General features: G+C 39.4%; 1 protein-coding gene across 2 annotated transcripts; it reads left to right on the plus strand.

Annotated features, from left to right (window-relative positions):
• Positions 1-639: 639 nt before the first annotated feature.
• On the plus strand, positions 640-22,830 carry slc12a4 (solute carrier family 12 member 4). 2 transcript variants are annotated; one of them, XM_071490045.1, is made up of 24 exons: positions 640-885; positions 11,753-11,850; positions 11,941-12,072; positions 12,426-12,572; positions 12,980-13,034; positions 13,333-13,463; positions 13,592-13,833; positions 14,131-14,345; positions 14,726-14,890; positions 15,268-15,366; positions 15,479-15,536; positions 15,628-15,802; positions 16,038-16,156; positions 16,365-16,463; positions 16,706-16,825; positions 16,915-17,019; positions 18,352-18,520; positions 19,054-19,249; positions 19,432-19,601; positions 20,018-20,149; positions 20,256-20,363; positions 20,862-21,049; positions 21,204-21,337; positions 21,459-22,830. In XM_071490045.1, exons 1-24 carry the CDS (start codon positions 750-752, stop codon positions 21,548-21,550), a joined length of 3,285 nt encoding a protein of 1,094 aa, XP_071346146.1. In that variant the 5' UTR covers positions 640-749; the 3' UTR covers positions 21,551-22,830. The 2 variants fall into 2 exon arrangements, with proteins under 2 accessions (XP_071346146.1, XP_071346147.1); XM_071490046.1 differs by lacking the exon at positions 640-885 and adding an exon at positions 10,266-10,422.
• Positions 22,831-23,383: the final 553 nt, after the last annotated feature.

The following is a 23,383-nucleotide window of genomic DNA, read 5'->3' on the forward strand; positions in this document are numbered from 1 at the left end:
GTGGGTAAAATTTACCCTCTGTCTGTGATGTCACTATAATTCACTGCTGAGCCTTCCTTCATAGCTTCATAAGCTGCAGACTGTCTCAGTTTATAATATATTATATTTAACATTCAAGTTGCTATTGTCATTTAATAAAGCAAATGTTGCTGAAAAAGGTTCAAGCTGTGACTGACCATGAGGTCAAAGATTGAAATGACTTTTGTTTGTGATGAGTCTTTTTTGGCAAAACGTTTTTAATGCCCCTTTTCTCTCTTTTACTCTCCCTGCTTCCTCTTCTCCAGTGGAGTTTGACTATTTTCCAAACTGCCACGTTGCTGTGTGTGGTTTGGGATATGCTCACATATACAGAGGACTGTCTGTCTGAACCTTGAACAGACGCGTTTCACTCTGTTAGCTGTCAGAATGACACAAACAGCAGAGAGGGGTCACCCTGCACTCTCTCACTCTCTCACTCTGCATGACTCAGGGATGACAAGCCTTACTCTTCAATCAGTGCCCCACAGGTCACTCCTTCTCCTGGGGGGGTTGTGACTGTCTTTCCCCCAGACCTCCATACCCTTTCTGTTCACTCACAAAGTCCAGGAGGGGCTGGCCTGTGGGTGGGGAATATGATAATACCCTTCAGAGGAAGTGAGCGCAGTGTAGTGGAATGTAGTTGCCATTAGTGGGAGTTGAGCTTAAGCTGGCTAACAGCTAGCCTGCTATGTTGAGTCTGAGCTGGGGACGCAGAGGAGAGTGATGAAAACATGCCTCACTTCACAGTGGTACCGGTGAAGGACCAGGCTCAGTCCAGCTACGACAGTCTAGAGGGGATTAACTGGGTGGATTACAGAGACACTGGACAGGATCCCCATGATCATCAAGATACTGTCAGCTCTGATGGTAAGTCTCACAACTTTTACTCTGGGCTTTATCTCTTAGCTTAGACACAAAGTAACTAATTGAGAAGTTTTGAAGCTGAAAAAATGAGTGATACTTCCTGTGTTGGGCTCAACAGAGCATGGGAAGGCTTTGCTTTGTCCCGAGAGCCTTGTGAACAGCTGGTTGTATGGTTACCATGGCAATTCTCCAGGGCCAGAAAGCGGTTTTCCTTTAGCGGACAGGTCTGTTTTTGACAGCTCACTTTAGGTAAAGTTATTGAAGCACTTCTTTAATCGTTTTGGAGGTGTTTTTTCCTGCCTGTGGAAACCTTTTAAAACAAACTGGGGGACAGATAAGTAACAAAGGGAAAACAATGAAAGGGGTGAGAACTGTGCGGGAAAGACACAACGGGGGTGGGGTTGTGTGAGGGGGGGTCGGCACCACTGCAACAAGAAAAGGCCTCAAGTGCTTTCTCACACAAAAGATGGAGCTCTCTTTGTGCCAGGGGAGGATTTCCTTTCACAGAGATTGGCTGCTGAACAACACAGGAGCAGATCTCTCCCTCCTCACTCCTCTGCCTATGCTTGTCTGTCGCTGTCACTCTCTCGTTTCTCCACTGTATCAGTGAAGAAAGAGGGGGACCAGTCCCCGACAGGACAGAAAAGGAGGACGAGGAGAGGAGCGAGGAGTCTGTAGATGCTTGATAGGATTATGTGAGAACAGGGCTGATTTGTGTGCGCAAATAAAGAGAACCAACTGGGGAGGTTTTTCTTTTTTTTCTAAATAAAAGACATGCATGGGCGTGGCCTTCAAATGGGGCACCCACGCTTAACCAAGCACCCAGAAGGCTGGGCTGGGCACACTGACTGGAACATCCATTTATATTACAACCTGTCTAACAGTGAATGTCACACTGATGTTATTCAGTAGCTCCCTACTGCTGAATAACATCAGAGAGGGTCCAAGCTCAAGGTTGAATACTCATCAAAATTGTTTCTGAGTGAGCAGCCATTGTATGTAAAAGTGTGGACGGGATGTTTGTGTATTTATCAGCGTTTTTGCATAAATGTATGAGTGCATATATAGTATATCAATTTGCAGGGAAACTGTACCATGCAGATACAATGATCTGATAACAAGAAGGAATCTCAGCACATATTGACCTAGCTGTTGGCTTGTGTTTTTCTGGAATGCATGGATGTCACCCTTCAGAGCCTAACTGCATTCTCAACAGCAGATATGCAAGTTAAAACGCTTCAGAAGTAGAAGAAGTGTCTGAAAGTAGTGGCTCAAATGTGGCCAAAGCTGAATTTTGTACCATGCCCCGTTACTTTTGATGACAGAAGGGAAAAAAAAAAAACAGTTAGGGTTCGGGTTAGAAAATAAAATAACCCTGGGAGTTTTCAAGATGAGTTTTGCACAAGCTTGTTGCTGTCTCCCCTGTCTTCCTGCTGTCACAATTCTCTCTTACCCACACAAGGAGCACGTCCGAAGCACAAGAACAACAACAACCATTAAACTTAGTGGACAGCTGCGTAGATGACTATACTGGACAGGGTGAGAAGGAGGAGAAGTAGAGGGAAGTAAGTCTGTGATGAATGTTGAGAAGGAGCAAAGGGCACACTTTCTGTTAGCCTGTGTTTCAGAGACAAAACTAAACTTTAATAGCTACTTAAGTCAATGTAGTTTACTGCATTTGGTAGCAATTTTAGTCATGAACATATTCAAATAGCACTCCATCGTCAGTTTTATATGACATATTAAAGTAGGAAAAAGTTGGGTGGGAAAGTCACTGTGGTGAAACAGTCCAAAAGTGGACGTGTATACTGGATGATTTCATCATCCAGTATACACCACATGGGAATGGTGGGCTTGTGTGTGTGTCAGCTACAGTGTGACGTCTGCAGCATGGAGGAAGTGACACAGTGCAGAGTCTGTTTGAGGCTGTGAACTCAGCTCTGTTCAGCACAGGATGGGACAGGACCAGTCTTAACACTGTGGTCATTGTAAGAGTGCTGTACTCCTGAGCAAGAGCAGCTACCCTGAAGTAGCCTTCACGTTTCACTTCATGAAGACGTCTACAGCTGTGCTCCCAGTTTGTGCCATAGAAAGTATATTAATTGAAAGAAAGGGAAATTGCCTGACTGTGTCCTTCGGCAAGACATGTAGCAATTCCAGGTATACACAAGTATGTGAAGCAAGGCAACAAATATCCCATAAACTAAATAAACTTCACCCCTAAATAAAATATGAACTTTCATGATACATTTCATTCCACTATAAATGCATCAATTATCACATTATCCTTCTGCTGATCACCAAAGACCTTGTACTTCCTACAAACAAAATACATGTTCATTGTTCTTCACACAGAGCAATAAGTTTACACATTTGTGAATGAGTAAAGTTTGGTAACAACTAATAATATATAATAAGTTCAGTTATTTCATTTTTGAAAACTGACAAATTATTTGAATTTGATTTATTGACTCAGCACCAAGGTATGGAGTACTAACAAAACAGTCATAGCTCAACAATAGCATCCAGCAGGAATAAAATTCATTAAAAATTACTTTCTTTTTAGATTCTTCAGAAATACATCAGATATACATCTAACTTACCAATTATTTTTGCACTGTCTGACTGTAATAACAAAATCAATTTAAGCATTTGGAGTCATGTTTCTGGCCACCTTGCTTCTCTGTTTTGGTCTACACCGACTGTGGAGAACTGTATAGGGTCTTTAGCAGCTAAAAGCTGCACTATGATCACAAGCTTTAAGAAACTTTGTCTGAGTGATGTTAAGCGGAGCAGGTAACATACAGTGGGTTTATCACAGCTGAACAGCTGCTTGCTGTGGCTAGATATAATGTTGATAAGAACAATGAGACTGAACTAAGATTGTTGCGGGTCATGACACCGAGATGCCAAAATGCTTCATAGCACTTACTTTTCTGTGGGTTTGTCTCTACCAGCCTCAACTTTCACATTACACTCTTTTTATCAAACGTTAATATAAACATATTAAACTCTATTACTTCTTTTATTGTTATAAGGAAAAACACAGCAACAATAGAATACATCTAAAATAACCTCAAACTCCCTATATGTAATGAGTGGATGATTTGAAAAAATGCTGCTGTGCCATTGGTAATTCGGGAGAACAGAGTTACCATTCCTGTCATGCTGTCTGGCGTGCCATACAGATAGCCCTTGAGAGATAAACACTCTGTGGTGGAGCAGGAATGTGGAGCTGATGACAGAGTTGGAACAAAGTTTGATAGCCACAGACAATGCACAACCCTTAACAACTCTAAATTTACAGTAAGTCATTGTGATACTTTTTAAAAATTATTGTAGATGATAAAGAGGATCATACCTTAATTAAATGATTTCTCACACATTTCCTATGAAGTAGCTGTTTTGACATCCAGTCATCTGCCATCTTTGTTCTATCTGCTCATTCGCGTCAAAGTGACAGGGCAAGGCATGACAAACAGAGCAGCTCAGGCATTGTTTTTTCCACTGAGTGTCTGCCTGCAGCTGTTACTGAGGAGCTCTTCACTGCCACACTTTAGACTGAACAGAGGTCCGTACAACATTTTGAAAGGTTAGAAATATTTGTACAAAACTGTTTACAAGCATGCGGCAGAAAATATTGCTATCATGACTGCTGGGAAATTCTTGCATTTTTAATTTTGCAAGCTCATGTGTATCTCCCAATTCTTCAGCCACACACACATTATGTGTCAGTTCTTCAACCAGACACACACTGTGATTCTCTGATCTTGATAAACTGTCCTTCTTGAGTATTAATTTTAGACATAATAGTAATAAAAGTATAATAAGAAGAAAGAGAAGAAATGAGAAGAAATTTACAATAGGCTATTCTTGTACAGGAGCTTCTTGTTCACATTCTCTTCATTAATTTTCTAATGTGCTGCCAATCAGGTTGCAATAGTTGTTGATCATGTGCTGAAGTTATTGAGGGATAGAGTTTTAGTATCTCGTGGTGTTTTCCTCCATAGCAGCATGCTGTTCATGGTATCAACATACAGTACATAGACTAGGCAGTTATAGTTCATCTGTACCATAGACTTTACAGTCTGGACATGTAATATTCACACAAAGCAAGCATTCATGAGTTTTGCTTGATTGTGCAGCTTTAAACTTCATCAAGTGCATCATTTTTGCAGATACACAATCGTACTGTACAGACCACACTTTCAGTTTGTTTAACTTTAAGCCCCTGTCAACAAGTGAAAAACCTAGGAGTCACGCTTGACTCAGATCTCAGTCTTGTACCTCACATTTATAACTGAGAATGCATTGTATCATCTGAAGAACATTGCCAGATAGTGACTGTTTCTCTCTCAAGCCAATACAAACACTACTGCTTTTTTTACACGCATGATTGACTGTTACTACTGTGATGCTCTGCTTTCTGGTATCCCTAAGAAGAATATATCTGAACCACAGTTGCTTCAAAACTCAACAGCACTCGTGTTGACTAAGACCAGCAAGAGACGTTACACCTGTTTCTTCAGTGGCTGCCTGTCTGTTTCAGAATTGATTTTAAGATCCTTTTATTGGTTTATACAGCATTTAAGGGTTGTGGTCCTACCTATTTATCAGATTTGTTTCTATCGTATGAACCCACCAGAACCTTCAGGTCTTCTGTTAGCTAATTATACCCAAAGTCAGAAAAAAACCCCAGAGTGAAAGGTTTATCACTACAGTCCATGTCTCTACAGCCTCCCTGAATACCTGAGGGCAGCAGAAAATGTCGAGATTTTTAAAAGCAAACTTAAGACTTACCTTTTTACTTTTAAATGAATGTTATTTAATTTATTTATGTTTATATTTTAGTCTGCTTTACTATACTTGATATACCCTTTTATTCTAGATTTTCTTAGATCTACTAGATTGTTTTTCTTTTAATACCATACCTTTCATTACTGGGTTTACTCATTTTTTGCTATTCTGAATTTTGACTTACTATGTTGAATTTTTCAATTTTTATCTTGCCTCTGGTGTTTCCTTATTACAAATTTATGAGTTCTATGGTAGGGTTTTCTCAGTTTCTGTTTTTATTGAGTCCTTTGTTTGTTTTGTGCATAGACTGGGGGGGTTGGGCTTGGGGGATGAGGGGGGTTGTTTTTCATTGTGCAAAGCACGTTGTATTACAATATGTTTGTATGAAAAGTGCTATAGAAATAAAGTCTGATTGATTTGAAAGTCTGTTGTGCGTTGCACCTCTTCCCATCCAACTTCACCCCCTGAGGTAAACAGGCTAAGCTGCCATTCTGCTCTCATCATTAGCACACATCAAAGCTAATATGTTTTGTTGTACGGCTCAGCAGGTTAGCATTCCTCTGCTCTGTCCAGATGTCACTCTTCATGAAACACAGCCAATACAGCTAACACTGGTGTGTTGCTGTAACAGAATTAAACTGTTTCTTGCCACAGGCTAGGGAGGACAGAAAAGTAAAGTGAAGCAAACAACTATATCAAACCTAGTTATGAAGTCAAATAAAGTCTTTTAACTTGCAATGCCTATATGCTCACTGGTTTGTCAAGTTACTAACACCTACCACGAGTGCGTGTGCTTATAAAGTTAAAGCAATAGCAGATACTTCAGTACATGTAAAAACTTACATTTGTGTCATTTTCCAGATTTGCATTGCTACAGTAGCTGTAACATTACATTACTGCAAACTGACATTCAGTCGCAGTTAACATTATTATCATGAACATATTTACATTCACTCCATTCTTGACTTTCCAAGCACTAAAGTGGGAGGACAGCTATAGAAGGGACAGTGGTCCCCTGCATTGTACTGCCTAGTTTTGTGCTTTTCATTTAACTATGACCTGTACTGGGCCACTTGTCGTTGCATCCTGCCTCCACAGTGGTGCACCTGCGCCATGTAATGTATACACTGAAAATGCATACTGGCTTTCAGATTTTACACAACCCCTGGTTATGAGTAATGGTTATAGGCTTTCTGATCATGTTGGTAGAGCTGGACTGCTTTTCATAAAGCAATACTCCAGATAACAAGTCATGTTAAAGTGATTCAGTCTTATGATTAGTTGAAACAAAGTCAATAGAGTACAGACAGCTGTAAGAGGTCAGAGTGGGTTAGGGTCTGACAATGGAAAAATGGGAAGGAGTTTTACAGGCCCAGATTCATGTAATGACCCGAATACTGTGGATAATAGAGAACAAGTTTACCCTTTACCTATTTGAGCTGCTGCCATGTATCAGTTGTATCATGTTTGCCCAACCCAGTGGTGCAGTCCCTCTGGCTATGCTTCAAAGGCATGTGGTGTATAAAAGCAAGAAAGAAGAAATGAGTGTAGGATATGCACATATAGTATCTTTCACTCTTTTACACACACACCTACAGAAACACATACACACACCGATGCCCACACCAACTAAAAACACCACTAATGACTTCAGCTTTCCCGCCGACCAACTGCACAAAGTGGCGTGGGCTAATCTGTGCGACTTCTCTGCCTCAGTGTTAAGTCTTAAATGTTTATTAAAGAGGAAGTTTAGCAAAGAGGCTTTTTCCCACCCTAAGCAGCTAATGGACAGCAATATTGTTTTCCGTGTCTAATCGGCTTTAAAAAAGTGCAGACACATTACTGCGAAGTTTCTTTCTCTCTTGACCATTTGCGGTTCTGAAAACATTTAATAGATCATTGGAAACACTCTTAAATGCTCTAAATATCTCAGCCAAGTACACTGCGATCCAGATAATGTAAACTAATGGTACTTGGTGAAAGGTCTTGAAGACGATTTGCAGGAGCTGCTGTCTGGAATTTGTTTGTTGGACCTATGACAAATCATAATTCATTGAGTTTGTCTTTGTAGGTTTGCCTTGTCTTGTTTTTGTTATGAACTTTGCACTTTGCAAAGACTTGACACCCTAGCATCTTCTCTGAGAATTGATCTAGTCTTAAATACACAACGAATTATACTCTGACCCCCCTGACACATTGGCAGTCTGTCAAAACATTTGCTTTGGACTATGGTTGCATTTTGTGTTTGACTGAGGCTACACTTTTAAAGTGGTAGCCAAACTTAAAATAGTTTATTTGTGGTCTGGGAAGCCTATACAGAAGAGCTGTTGCCAATGTCTGTCTTATGCGTGTGACAGTTATAAATAGCTCAAATATTTGTTCCTATAACTTGCCACAGAAAAGGTTAATGAACACACAGCATGATGATTTTGTTTTCTGACGTAGAGTTTAATTATTTATGATAAACAGACTTACGTTTTTGAGAAACCCAGGATTCGAATAATGGGGGGGATTAAGGGGGTCTGACCCCCCTGGTTAAGACTTGAAACCCTCCAAAAGAAGTAAAAATAACAGTTTGGGGTGTTGAAACATTTATGTATTATACTAACTGTAAATTTTACAATATATTTCCCATATTCATACCCGGAAGAACCTTGTTATTTGTTATACGATTTCAGACACCCCTAAAGTGGACCATACCATTTCTTGACCGTGACATTAATTGAACCCCCTGCCTGGCTCCCTCCCATCAGTGGCTACAGTCTCTGCTCCTGTTCGTTGCACAAGCAAATTGAGAAACTGTAGGTAAATGTAAGTAGTAGTTGCTACTATCTAGCTCGGTTATTGCACTTTACGTCTTACTGTCCTGGTTTCTGAATGAGGTTGTATTTAGTGTCTGTGCATGAACGCTAATGTTAGCTACTTTCTAACTTTTGCCTGAAGTTACAGATAAGCTAACTAATGTTTGAGTTGACTTGGTATTTCATTACAAAAACAAAATGCCATGTCTTATTTTTAGCGAAAACGGTTGCTCAGTCATCAGCAGTGAGACAATGGATGATTACTGGTTGTAGAGATATGTTTTGACATCATATATAGTTGATTATTATTTTTTAAAATCTCGAGTAGGTGTTGTGGTATAGCTAATTCTATGCCTTTTTAATATTACCTTTTATAATAGTCAGCCCCTTTACCTGGTTAGGTAATTGGACAATATTAAGATCCACGGTGGAAAGTATTTAAATACATTTACTGTCCTTGTGTATAACCATTTTATAGTACTCTATACTTGCACTCCACTACATTTCAGAGGGAAATATTTTACTTTCTTCTCCATTACATTTGTTTGACAGCTTTAGTTTAAATAAGCAAAATGCTGTACGGACTGCAACACTTCAGTTCACTGAAGCATGAACCTGCCCTGGAGTGGGGTCCCCGTCACCATGGAGAAAAAGTGGACCCCCGTGATTGTCATTGTAGGATTTGCACCATAGAGAAACCTGAACAAAACCTGTGGTCTCAGCTGCTGTCAACAGTGAAGCGATAAATTTAAATATACAGTATTGACTGCTTGTAAAAGTTGTATGCACTCCTGCTTTAGTTCTCTCCTTTGATATAAACGTCTCTAAATGCGTCTGTCTGCCAGCACACACAGTCTTCAGGCTGTGGTTGTGGGCTGCTTTGGCTGCGGGCACAGGTGACATGTTGGTACACGTCGCTGTAAAGCCTCTATGCTGTTCTGTGCTCACAGCACGACTCTTGAGTGCCTTCATAACAGGCCAGTTAATCTTTAATCTTTTTAATTAGACATTTAATGTGAGCTTATTAACAAGAGACCCCCACTGTCTCCTCAGCCCGTTCCTAAATGAGTTTTATTAGTTTGGAAGCAAAGTTGGAAACTAATCTATTTTAGGTTTTTAGCATTAGGATAGTCACGTAGAAGACAATGTTTGGGGCCGCACTTACTGATAGTTCCTGTTGACTTCCAGATGAGAAATTCTCACTTGATGGCAACATCAAGGTGAATTTTTATTTAAGCTGTGATCAGTGCCTTTGCAGTAATCTCCCTTTATAGTTGCCTCAAATACAGATGTTGTTTTTATCCCTTTCCACCTATGGCAAGATGACACTAGAGGACAGAGTTGACATTGTTTTCACTCTAATCTATTCCCAGGCATCACTATGCTCCAGCTGTGTTTTTGTCGGGGTATGGAAAGACAGATAATAAGGAATTTCACCTCCATGCCTCCACTTGTCACCTCGTTTTTATAGAAAGGTTAAGGGTTTAAAGAAGCCTTTTTCATTTATATGTTTTACTTCTGAATGCTTTCTTCAGTTAATGGAGAAATGGACCATTTTGTTATTGTTTAGCTTGTCACTGCTTTCTTGGCAGAGAATTTGTGAGTGGTGATAATTCCTAATACATCCAGACAATACCTTTAACCAACATACCTCAAAATACCTCAGATACCTTCAGACAAACCCATGGCTCTCAAATCCTCATGAGCAGACATGTGCCTTGCATGTGTGTGTGTAGGTACTGTCCATTCCCCTCCTCCCTCACTCTGCACCATGTGTTAGATCAGGCCCCTGAATGTGTGTTCACCCTTGCTGACCGGGTGTCCTGGATAGTAATCGACAATTCCCCAAGCTAGAGCACAGAGTACTCTGTTGCAGTCTGAACACAACGCATAACTATGCTCACCCATAGTGAAACCTACAGCAGTGGGACACAGAACACAGGTGAGTTAAGACTGACATTGAAACTCAACCAAGACACATTTGCGAACATTTTTCTATTTCATGCCCACTTGCGAAGTTGGCGGACTTTTTGTTATGGGATTAATTTGGGTTTTGAGATGCCGCTGTTAAAATTTACATGCTCCAATAACTAAAGCTTAGGTAATTTCAGGGTAATGAGGTGTGTGTACGCCTGTGAGCATGAATGTGTGTCTGATAAAGTTTGCACTGCAACTTTGCGAGCAGTAATTGCCCCAGGCTTGATTCTTTTCTTCAAAAGCAGAAGTTAATGAGAGTAAAATCTAATTATTTGCCTGTTTATCACCTGGACTTTGCTTTGTCAGTCTGCACTGTTTTTGACCTTACACTCCAGCCTTGCTCCATGAATTGTGTTATAGTTTGCTGCTACATGGAGATTATTAAAATGTTTGAATTATAATTAATAATGGAAATTAATTGCTTATTGAATATGGAAAAGGAGTGCCATGGAACAACTGGAGTTGGTGTAGACCATTGTATTTTTACTGTCTACTGTTTTATTTATTACTGCACAGGCAATGGTGCTTTTTATTTTGTTTTGTTTTTTCATTTTTCCCCCTAATGAAGATTTTATAATAGTAACACCCACACATTTTAATGTGACATTTAAATGAGGTGTTTTCTTTTTATACCAAATCAAATAAAAAAAAATTATAAATAGTTTGTTTCCAATAAGTGATCTAATTTTATTTTAATGCAAATTGCTGACATTGATTACAACCATGTTTGTTTTATTGTACAGTATATCCATCACTGACTGGTAATCTGTAGTGACACCTTTTATATAATCGGCAGTATCTTATCTGTTACATTGTTTTACAAAATACCATATGTGAAAGATTTGCAGTGTTGAAATTGCACTATTAGTCAAATCAATATAGGTCTGTAGTTATTTGTAATAATTGAATTGAATGAAATTGTGAAATTTACATTTTTCATTCTAATTGCCTGGATTTTTAATAGTACCTTTAAGAAACTTAAGTCAGCATTGCTTTCACCTAATTTCTTTTCTTTTTATATTAGAGAAGCCTCTGAATCAGCACTGAAACAACTAGATCCTTTATACCGTCCATGAAAGTCCGTAACAGTAAATATGATGCACATTGACTTGATACTGCACTAACTATAGGTGTTACCAGGATGCCTCCAGTATATGTTCAAGAACGCAGTCTGCCTGATTTAGTGGCAGGGAAATATGCATTTGTTTGGTCCTATATCTTAAATTGTTGGTTAGCCGAAAAGCAATTTTATTTTCATTGTTAACCTTAAGTGTTTCTTTTCTTCTCTCCAATAGGACATGGGAATCATAAGGAAGACAGTCCATTTCTCAAGGGTGCTGATGCTGCTAGCAAGAGGAATGATTTCTATGACAGGAACCTGGCGTTGTTTGAGGTCTGTTACTTTTACTTTCTAATATTTCTGTGAGATGACTGACTGAAACCAAACTCATTATTTTCACCTCTTGCCCTTGTCTTCCTTCAGGAAGAACTGGACATCCGGCCAAAGGTTTCCTCTCTGCTCAGCCGCTTGGTCAACTACACCAACATCACCCAGGGAGCCAAGGAGCATGAAGAAGAGGAGAGTACTGAGGCCTCACGTAGCAAGACCCCCAAGGTCAGGAGCCAGGGCACAGCGGAGGAACACTATGCCTTACTGTTTTTACCACTTGAAGTAACACAGAAACATTATCCTCCACTTTTAGCTCTCTCCCTGCCTCACTATCCAAGGTCTAGTTTTGTATTAAGACTTGTTGATTGATTGCTTATGCCTTTGCACGCTCTGCAGTCAGACTGTGCCTGCGTAAGGCCTGGATACATGCAAAGAGCGGATAACATGATTGAACGACCTTTAAAAAGTACATCAATCAATACTAATGATCAATACGCTTGTTTCCTGAAATGTCATGCTCAATACTCTCCCCTCTCTGTTTACCCCCCTCCTTTTCTCCCTCTCTCCCTTTCTGTCAGTCTCCCAACATGGGCACTCTGATGGGAGTCTACTTACCGTGTCTCCAGAACATCTTTGGTGTCATTCTCTTTCTCAGACTGACATGGATCGTTGGGATGGCTGGCATCATGCAGTCCCTCCTGATTGTCCTCATGTGCTGCTCATGTGTTAGTATGCGCACACATACTGTACATACACACACACACAGACACAGGGTTGATTCCACAATGTGGGACATGAGCCAGTTTTTATTGGCTTAATAAGTCGATAGAATCCCCATGGTTGCATAAGCAGGAGCAATTACTGTATTTGAGGCAAAGAATGTCACTTTGACTTGCGTTTTTTACTCAGTGAGCTTTCATTACCTAAACGTTACGTAACAGATACTGTGGTTGTATTAACACCCAAGCTACATATGCTAAATATGTAGCTATATAAATAGCAGATTATGTTCTGTTATATACAAGCTTCAGCTGTCATGTTGTTCAGTGGTTACTAATGTTACATCCACAAGTTACTATGATGTCTGTATGTGTGCCCTTTTACATATTATACTTTCCTCTTTCCTTTGCAGACAATGCTCACAGCCATATCAATGAGTGCCATTGCTACTAATGGTGTTGTTCCAGGTAATACTCAGGACCTTGTCACCTGATCCTGGTCATACATTTACTCTGCACCTATTTTTAATCAATGCTACACATATAGTTGTAGCATAATTTTTGCCTTATTTCATAAAAAAACTGAACTGAATGGGTATAACTGCAACACATAGCAACTTTTCAAATAATTAGTTGCTGGAAAATTGTCCATGTCACATTTGTCCACTTGAGGGCAGCAGAAACCTATTGAATTCACTGCATGCAGTAAAAATTCTGAGATTTCCTGTGGCTTTCTGTATCCAACTGTTTACTTTATCTTTTGCAGCTGGAGGGGCATACTTCATGATCTCACGTTCCCTTGGCCCAGAGTTTGGAGGAGCTGTGGGACTGTGCTTCTACTTGGGCACCACGTTTGCTTCTGCCATGTATATACTCGGTGCCATCGAAATCTTCTTGGTCAGTTTGTTGAAATACTATTCTGCAGTGTCATTCTGCTCTGCAGTAAAAGATATAACCCATTACATACTTTTTTTGCACACACTATGTATGCATTCAATCTTCTGTTGTCCTTTTTCCCTCTTCAGAAATATCTGGTCCCCCAGGCTGCCATCTTTCACAGCACAGACCCCCTTGGGAGTGACAGTGCTATGCTCAACAATATGCGAGTCTACGGTTCTATCTGCCTCACTCTGATGGCAGTGGTGGTTTTTGTAGGAGTCAAATATGTCAACAAGCTGGCCTCTCTTTTCCTGACCTGTGTCATTATCTCAATTGTTTCCATCTATGCTGGTGCATTCAAGTCCATGACTCATCCACCAGAATTCCCGTAAGTCTGCAGGGGGAGGTTTGTTAGCGTAAACATGTCTTAATAGGGCGTCCTGTGTATTATGGGGAGCTTAATATGGGATCAGTGGTTTAAATGGGGGACAGAGCACTAATTTTGAAGTGTTTATTTTGTTTGTATTGTATCAGTGGCAATATGTGGAAATAACACTGAATTCACTTGTAGTTATGATAGTAAAGAAGAGGTATACGATGAAGACAATGGTTATGATGATGGTGCTGGTGCTGGAAGTAATGGTGACTAACATAGTTTCAACTTGTGTCCATGTTATTGCTGTAGGATCTGCATGTTGGGCAACAGGACATTGGTGAGAGATCGTTTTGATGTGTGCGCCAAGACAGTGATAGAGGGCAACATCACCATGCCCAGTCAGCTGTGGGACAGGTTCTGCCTGCCGGGGAACATGAGCAGTGCTCAATGTGACGACTACTTCATGCAGAACAATGTGACAGAGATACAGGGCATCCCTGGACTGGGCAGTGGGATTATTAGAGGTAAACTGACTATTAATTGATTAAGGAATGAAGTTCACAACATGGGTTTTTGTTTGATGATGAACATCATAACTCTTAATGTTCAAAGGATGTATAATAATTATTATGGACATACTGAATATGGGGTAGAATACAGCAGTAGGATACCCATTCATGAGGAGTTAGCAGTTTGCAAAATTTTTAGAATCAATAATTATTATGCGTCACAGTGAACATAATGTTTTTTGTGTTCATCAGAAAATGGAAGCACTGTATCTCGGAAATAAATTGTCAGAGTGATGTCCTGTTTCATGAATAACACATATGGAGTAATTTAATGTCACTCTAATAATAATAATGTAAGTTTTTTCCAGTGTTCTAAGTATCTGTTCTCCTGTTAGAAAACATGTGGGGTAACTACCTGCAGAAAGGAGAGATCTTAGAGAAAGCGGGGCTACAGTCAGTGGATGCTCATGGCGCCATGGACAACTTTGGCATGTATGTGTCAGCAGATATCGCTACATCGTTTACACTTCTGGTGGGGATCTTCTTCCCATCTGCCACAGGTATGACAACATCATAACCCAGGCAGCCCTGCTTAATCAAAAGCTTTTGTGGCACTAACCTCTGTCTCAGCCATGTTACTTACTTTCTTTCAGTCTTGAAAATATAGTACTATTATAGTGTGTTTGTCAGTATGCGATGCAGACCATATTACTTCTTAATTTCTCTCGAGACACCTATATAATTTTTTTATGCAGTGTGAACCCATGAAATGCAAGTACTAATTTTTACACAAGGTAATAAAAACAAAGTAAAAATGGTGTGCAGATGAAACTAAAAAGAGGAGCTTTAAACTTCCCTCTAATCCAGCCAGTAGGGGCATATTTCAACAGTTTTTACATGTCCCATGTTTTTCTCTACCGTCCTTATTTTCTTGTAGGTATCATGGCTGGCTCCAACAGATCCGGTGATCTCCGGGATGCTCAGAAGTCCATCCCTGTGGGAACTATTTTAGCTATTACCACCACTTCACTTGTTTGTATCCTTTATTTCAGTGACCACACACACATGCTAAATGTTAAAAGAGGAGAGGAAACAGACTTGATATTCATGTTTGGAACATTTACTGCTCCTTGACCTTTTACATTCAGATTTAAGTTCTGTAGTCCTGTTTGGGTCCTGTATTGAAGGAGTGGTCCTAAGGGACAAGTAAGTTCACTGTGTCCTACAGCAAGTTACTACTGTTATCAAATCAGTTGTTGTAAATAGTAAAATAAAAAAATGGAAAAAATACTTGCAGGTTTGGGGACGCTGTCAGAAAAAATTTGGTGGTGGGGACTCTCTCTTGGCCGTCTCCATGGGTTATTGTCATTGGCTCCTTCTTCTCTACGGTCGGGGCGGGCCTGCAGTCCCTCACTGGGGCCCCGCGACTTCTACAGGCAATTGCTAAGGACAACATCATTCCTTTCCTCAGGGTGGGGCAGTACAGTACACTGTTGATCATACATTAACCATTTCACATTCTGACAACAGTTATTTCAGGACAGAACATGGCATAATTTGAATATTGAGGATAACCTCGAAAATACATGCAGTTTGATGTGCTGGAAATATTTGCATTTGGTAATACATTACTTGCAAGCTTATTTGAATATGATTGAAGTGTTTTGCATTGCTGCGCATGAAGGTCTTGAGCTTTTTTTGTTTCAGGTGTTTGGTCATGGAAAGAGCAATGGAGAGCCTACATGGGCACTGCTGCTGACTGGTCTCATAGCAGAGCTGGGTATCCTCATTGCCTCACTGGATATGGTGGCTCCTATCCTTTCCATGTAAGCTCACATACATGCACACAGGCCAAAAATACACAAAAGTACTGTACACACCAAATACAATATTGTGGTGTACATGAACTTCGTAATTTCCCTATTTAGTAAAGGCCATCTACATCATTAATGATATGAATGCTTACTTCAAAACAAAACAAAACTTTCTACAAAAAAAAAAACTCCATTATTTAACTTTGTTTTTATTCAACAGGTTCTTCTTGATGTGCTATCTCTTCGTAAACTTAGCCTGTGCAGTTCAGACTCTTTTACGCACACCAAACTGGAGGCCAAGGTTTAAATATTACCACTGGTGAGTGCAAGTGTATCTCCACCATATTTTTCTCACAGGGGGGTGGGAGCATACTTTCTTTTTCGCAGGTTCTCCTGGCTGTCACAAATTCAAATCACCAACTTTTTAATTACAAGACCGCCTTTGTAAGATTTATTCTACTGCTGCCTTTGTGAAAGACTAATACCTTAGGCATACCTGTAAATAATATTACTGCTCTTGGTATGCAAAAAAATAATTTCAGTTATGTATCACACCCACAGGGCTCTGTCGTTCCTTGGCATGAGTATGTGTCTGGCTCTAATGTTCATCTCTTCCTGGTACTATGCTATCGTGGCCATGGGCATCGCTGGGATGATCTACAAATACATTGAGTATCAGGGGTATGTCTGGAGTCTAGTAAGCATTTGAAATGCTTTTAACTTACAGTGCATTCTCAAAGATGATGACATTTGTGTTTGTCTGGAAACAGAGCAGAGAAGGAATGGGGAGACGGTATAAGAGGACTATCGCTCAGTGCTGCACGCTATGCCCTACTAAGACTTGAGGTCGGACCCCCGCACACCAAGAACTGGAGGTACAGCCACACCTACAGGAGATGCTCTGAATGTTTCCGCACAAACATTCAGCATGGCACTTGGATTGCATTCCTCAGGAGCCACATAGCATGTTGTTGCTGTAAAAGTTGTTTACACATATGTGTTCAGTAACCAGACCTCATCAGTCAGATTTAATCCGTGGACTCTTCCACATATTGTATGCCATTAACTTTAATTTTGAAAGGCAGTAATGGCAACCTGCAAGTTGTAACAAAATTTTATCAGTGGCATTTGAGACATATTGTGTGTCCCCCACAGGGAATAATGAACTATAAGCTCCTCTGCCTTCCATAAAAAAAACCTCCAGAATGATAAGGTCATACAACTAATACAGTATGGGACATTTACTAACAGTTGTCACACATATTGACATACAATGAGTAAGTGTCATCTGGAAAGTATGAAGTGTGCTTTTGGGAAGTTGTGGCGTAAAGACATCTTTCTTTCTCCCTCATTTGTTGATTGGCTTCATGCTTGCTGGCCAGTTCCAGTAAGTTAGCGTGTCAGCAATTTCTGTGGTATATAATGATTCTGATAGTGCACTTCCTCTTTCCTACTAACTCTAAGTGGCTCATCAGCCAGTTTTGATTATAGAACAAAGAATGGAATAGAGGCAATATTTCAGGACAGCCGAGTAAACATTGACTTGGTAGTTTAGAGAAAAGCTGTCCAGAGGTCGAGGTAAAAACTGGGATACACTTGGTAGACAAGTGAAACTTATTATATATATATATATATATATATATATATATATATATATATATATATATATATATATATATATATATATATATATATATATATATAATATTTAGGTTACATACTTAGTTTTGAGTCAACAGAACTTTTATGACCTTATTTCAAGTTGGGATCTGATTCACAGTGAAATATAGTCACCTAAATGCTGTAGAAACGACAGTTATATGTATTAACAAGTTTCACATTTCAACTACATTTTTAAGCGAGACTTCTTTTAACCTAGAAAAGTTTGACACTAGCACTTGAGGTGTCCAATTTCTTTTCCAATTAGAAACTTCTAAAAAGTATATGTGATGAATGAGTACACAAACACAAGCAGACAGAAATCCATCTCATCACCAGTCCTTGAATTGGCAGTGAGCATTCAGTTTTTTTTGTGATAGATGAACACTAGCATCAGCATGAGTCTGTGCTCTCTACACAGCATCAAAGGAAAATAATTACTTCTCTCTGTATTGTGGTGACTGTCGTTTGAAAGGCACATTTTGACCTGGGCCTTTATCTCATATTGTCTCTCTTTGACTAATTACTCTTGACCCACTGCCCTACAGACCTCAGCTGTTGGTGCTGTTGAAGCTGGATGAGGACCTCCATGTAAAATACCCCCGACTGCTCACCTTTGCCTCACAGTTGAAGGCAGGAAAGGGTCTGACCATTGTGGGCTCTGTCATCCAGGGCAACTTCCTGGACAGCTATGGGGAAATGCAGGCAGCTGAACAGGTAAATATTGGAAAGAGATATGCCATGTGTTACACAGCTCTCTGTTCTACTGTGCTGCTGACTATGTTGCCACAAATGGACACCTTTTGTAATGTGAAAAGCGCAGAGAAACATAATTTTTTTTCACTTTAATCAAAGGACAGTGGTAGAAACATCTTGTTGTTATAATGTGATTTGCTTGGTAAAGAATTAAACACATGAAGGAAAGTTTGTTCCTGCTTATGTGACAATAATTGAAAAAAAAAAAAAATCACTCAACCACAACTCACTTTGAGCTAAGCCAGTATTCATGCATTATGTATCAGGACTTATCATTAGAGCTTGTGCTCTCCAGGGAGGTGCTAATGGTAAAACCTGTATTAATGTTTTTTTCAACTGTTGTTTTTTTGCAATACTAGTTTTGTCAGATGAAAGACAGGGAAACTGTTAGATCATTTTCTTAAAAACACTATGTATATATTCTTTATAACTGTTAGTATAAATATACACTTACTACCTACTGAAGTTCAGTCTAACCACTTTTTTTCTGCCAGGCCATTAAGAATATGATGGAGATTGAGCGGGTTAAGGGTTTCTGCCAAGTTGTAGTGGCATCTAAGGTGCGAGAGGGTATTGTCCATCTTATCCAGTCCTGTGGTCTGGGAGGCATGAAGCACAATACTGTGGTGATGGGCTGGCCGTATGGCTGGAGACAGAGTGAGGACCCTCGTGCCTGGAAGACTTTCATCAGTAAGTCTCACTGAAATACTATTAACATAAGACAGAACTTGAAAGACCCAAACTGCATTTGCAGTATGGCAACACTTTTAAATCTCTGCCACCCCAAAACCAGGCTTGGTATGATAGCTGAATTCATTAGCACACTATTCATCTGTACAGTACAGTTAATAATAAAAGGCACCTCTACCCAGACACAGTCCGCTGCACCACAGCTGCCCACCTGGCCCTGATGGTGCCCAAAAATGTATCCTTCTACCCAAGCAACCATGAACGCTTCACAGATGGCAACATCGATGTGTGGTGGATCGTCCATGATGGAGGGATGCTAATGCTGCTGCCTTTCCTGCTCAAACAGCATAAAGTGAGATTTACTTTATATCTTTTGTTTTTGGTTTTTTTTTTCCCCCAATAAACTACTTTAGAAGTTTTAAATAATGTAGTTTTACCATCTCAGGAAATGGTGCAGTGTGTTTGCCACTTAAAAAGTTTCTGCATATCCAGAATATAATTAAGAAACACAGACAAAAAAAAAAAAAAAAAAAAAATTCATAAATTGTGATTAATTTGAGTTAAATTAAAATAACTCACATGCTCACCTCACCAGTCTTTGTTTGTTTTACTTTTATGTTATTTGGAGCTTTCCCTTTTGAAGACTATGGCTTTTTAAATGTTAATTTTTAAGTATGTTTTCTGTAAGTAATTATATTCATGTATATTCAATACTGCACATAGTATCACGCTTGTGGCAATACTAACATGGTTTTGTTTGTATTTTAGGTTTGGAGGAAATGCAAGATGCGCATCTTTACTGTAGCCCAGATGGATGATAACAGTATTCAGATGAAGAAAGATCTAGCCACATTTCTTTACCAGCTGAGAATAGAGGCAGAGGTGGAAGTGGTGGAGATGGTAAGAGTTCCTCTTACACAACTTTTTACAAGCTGCCACAAACACGAGGGCTAAAAAAACTGCTTGCCTCAATCTAACTAATTATGTTTCTCAAATGGAATTTCAGCATGACAGTGATATCTCAGCGTACACCTATGAACGGACGCTAATGATGGAGCAGAGGTCCCAGATGTTGAGGCAAATGAGGTTGTCCAGTGCAGAAAGACAAAGAGAGGTATGTTTCTATGCCTCTGCGCCAGCGACAGCCAGGGCCAGAAGCATTATGTTTTTGGATGGCCTGCCCGTTCCATTCTTGTAATTGCGATGTCTCAGTAACCTTGAGGGAATTTCTTCAAATTTGGTTTACCTGGACGTAAGAATGAACTGATTAGATTTTGGTGGTTGAAGGTCAAAATCACAGTGACAGTTTGCAGCCTTATTCTGATTTGTTAGTTGGTTTTCAGCTGTATGTTTAATGGTTGGTCTGTAGTTGGCTTCTTATTTGTTGGTTTGTTTTATCTGTATTGTGTTGGTTTGTAGTGTTCTGATTGGTTGATACAAATTGTAACAAACCTCAGAACTTGGCTACAAAGCGACCAATCAGAATGTGGCTACAAATAATCTAATCAGAGCACGGTATCACAATACAGCTAAAAACAAACCAACTAATAAGAATACAACAAACATTCACTTGGCTCAAGGATGAACTGATTAGGTTTTGGTGATCTTGCAGGCCCAGCTGGTAAAAGACAGACACTCTTTGGTGCGTATGGGAAGTCTGTACTCAGATGAGGAGGAGGAGGTGGTGGAGGCTCCTCCAGAGAAGGTTCAGATGACATGGACAAGAGAGAAGTGTGAAGCCGAGAGGAGAAACAGGAACAATGCACCTGAGAACTTCAGAGAACTCATGAGCCTCAAACCGTGAGTCGAATGCTAAACCTTTCACCTTTTTTCCCCCTTTTCCTCACTGCATGTTTCCCAGATTCACAAAGTGAGAGCTTGCTTTGAAATAGCAAGAAAATAGTCCAAAGAAAATTTCTCATTATTCTTCTCTGTCTCTAATGCTGCACCCTAGGGATCAGTCCAACGTGCGGCGAATGCATACAGCTGTGAAGTTGAACGAGGTGATAGTCAATAGGTCCCATGATGCTCGATTAGTGCTGCTCAACATGCCAGGACCACCACGAAACACAGACGGCGATGAGAACTGTATCCTTTGCCAATATGATAGAACAAAGATGGGTGTTACATAATTTTGTAGAGGATTGTGCGCTATAGTACGTGTGTAGAGGCTATTTGCTTGATTGTATTTCCTTAACCATTTTGTCAGATATGGAGTTTCTGGAGGTGTTGACTGAAGGCTTGGAGAGAGTGCTGCTGGTGAGAGGCGGAGGTCGAGAGGTCATCACTATCTACTCATGACCAATCAGGAGCTGCTACACAGGGGCCTCAGCCTCATCAGAATACATTCCACCTCTGTACATGAAGCAGCAACTGCTCTGCTGCCAGACAGATGTTGGTAAATGCATCAATTTCACAATTTTTCTGAAGTATGGCCTTTTGAGTACAAAAGAGGTTTATTCTATTCTTGTAGAATATTGAGTCTCATTAGTGTACATATCTATCCAATATGTTCAAGGCTTTGTCATTCTTTACAAATGAGAGGTGTTTATTTTTCTCCCTCAGAAAATCAATATTTGTGTCAGACTGTCAAACACAAAGTTTAGGTTAGCATTTTCGTATTTATAGGTAACAAATACCTATATTTTACCTATATTTTATGATTTGGCAGACAGCACAATCCTGTTGTTTAGTGTTTTAATAATATGTTAGATTTTTATTCTACAACAGCCTTTGATTATTTTGGAAACACATCTGTATTTATTTATTTATTTTTTCAACACTTCCCCACTGAGGTAAAAGAAAATATTACTGTAAATAATTAACATAGTTCTCGACGTTGGCTATGCTGCATTGGTGGTATTGGTGGCACAAAATCCAGTTCGTAAATCAGGATGCCAGAGATCATAAAGTGAGTTTTTCAAAAGAGGTATAATTTATGATTTTTAGAGAGATATTTGTGTTCTTGATAAAAAAATGTACATGAATGACCTTGGAATTGTTACATTTGTACTTTTTCTACAGACCTGAAAAGCTTATCTGTACAAAAAAAGATGACTTAATATAAAGTTATAGTCCTTAAGATTGCCATCAAACCCATTTTGCACTCTTTATGGTCAGCATTCTTTCTGCAATAATCACTGAAAGTATTCACTTTTTGTAAATACCCATCTGTGTGGTTAAGTCAAATTGCCTGCATACACATACCTATAATGTTAGTTTGTTTTTGGATACACACGTTACTATTCCATTATATTTCTGACGTACCTGCTTAAGGTGTGTTGCAGTATTAAACCAGTTGTTGTCACAGTAACCACAAATGTCGTCTAATCAACTTTTTTACAACTTTCAGTTAATTCTCTTCGCAGCTACATGAGACTATTAGATGACATTTTGTGATTTTTCAGGTTTTTTTCTAGGAAGTTGAGCATGATTGGTATTTTAGGCCAGCATGCAATGTAGAGCACAACTGTTTTTACTTTTAATGAGGACTAAATGATTGGTACAAGCCAAGATGTTTTATATGTAAGACATTACCCATAACAAGGTGTGCAGTTATTAAAAACATACAATGCTAAGAATGCTCCTGGTCTTCCCTTCAAATTCTGGTAAAAGCATTTCCTTGTTTTTTTCAGAACAGCAGAGGTTGAAGTGGATTATCCCAAATAGTCACTGGCCATGCAAAGTATGCTTTTGCTAATTCAACTCTTTAAATGGAAATTTAATGTTGGCAGTATTTTAGTGAAGCTGTGAGTATTCATTTTTGAAGCACAATGGCACTATTACACCACAGATGTGTGGTTATCTAAAAATAATGTGCATGGTGTAGATGATAAAAATGAGCTCACCAAAGCAAATTCCTATTTTTTTTCCTATATTCCTATTTTTGTTCCTTCTACACTTAAGAGGGCAGGGTTTCACACTCTTGCTTTGAGTAGCTGCTAAGTTAAATATCGGTTGTAATTATTTCTGTGTGCAATGAAAAAAGCAGGGCCAGTCTTTTGCTTGGCCAATAACAATCAAAAACACACTATGTTTTGTAAACTTCCATAATATCTTATTATGCTATAAGATCAAATAAAAGCAACATCTGTTTATTATCCCCCTGTGCAGTTTTGTTGAAGCCTTATCATA

The sequence above is a fragment of the Trachinotus anak genome, unplaced genomic scaffold (assembly GCF_046630095.1).
Source record: "Trachinotus anak isolate AG129_WGS33_773 ecotype Australia unplaced genomic scaffold, CSIRO_AGI_Tana_v1 ptg000011l, whole genome shotgun sequence".
In the NCBI taxonomy this organism is placed as follows: Eukaryota; Metazoa; Chordata; class Actinopteri; order Carangiformes; family Carangidae; genus Trachinotus; species Trachinotus anak.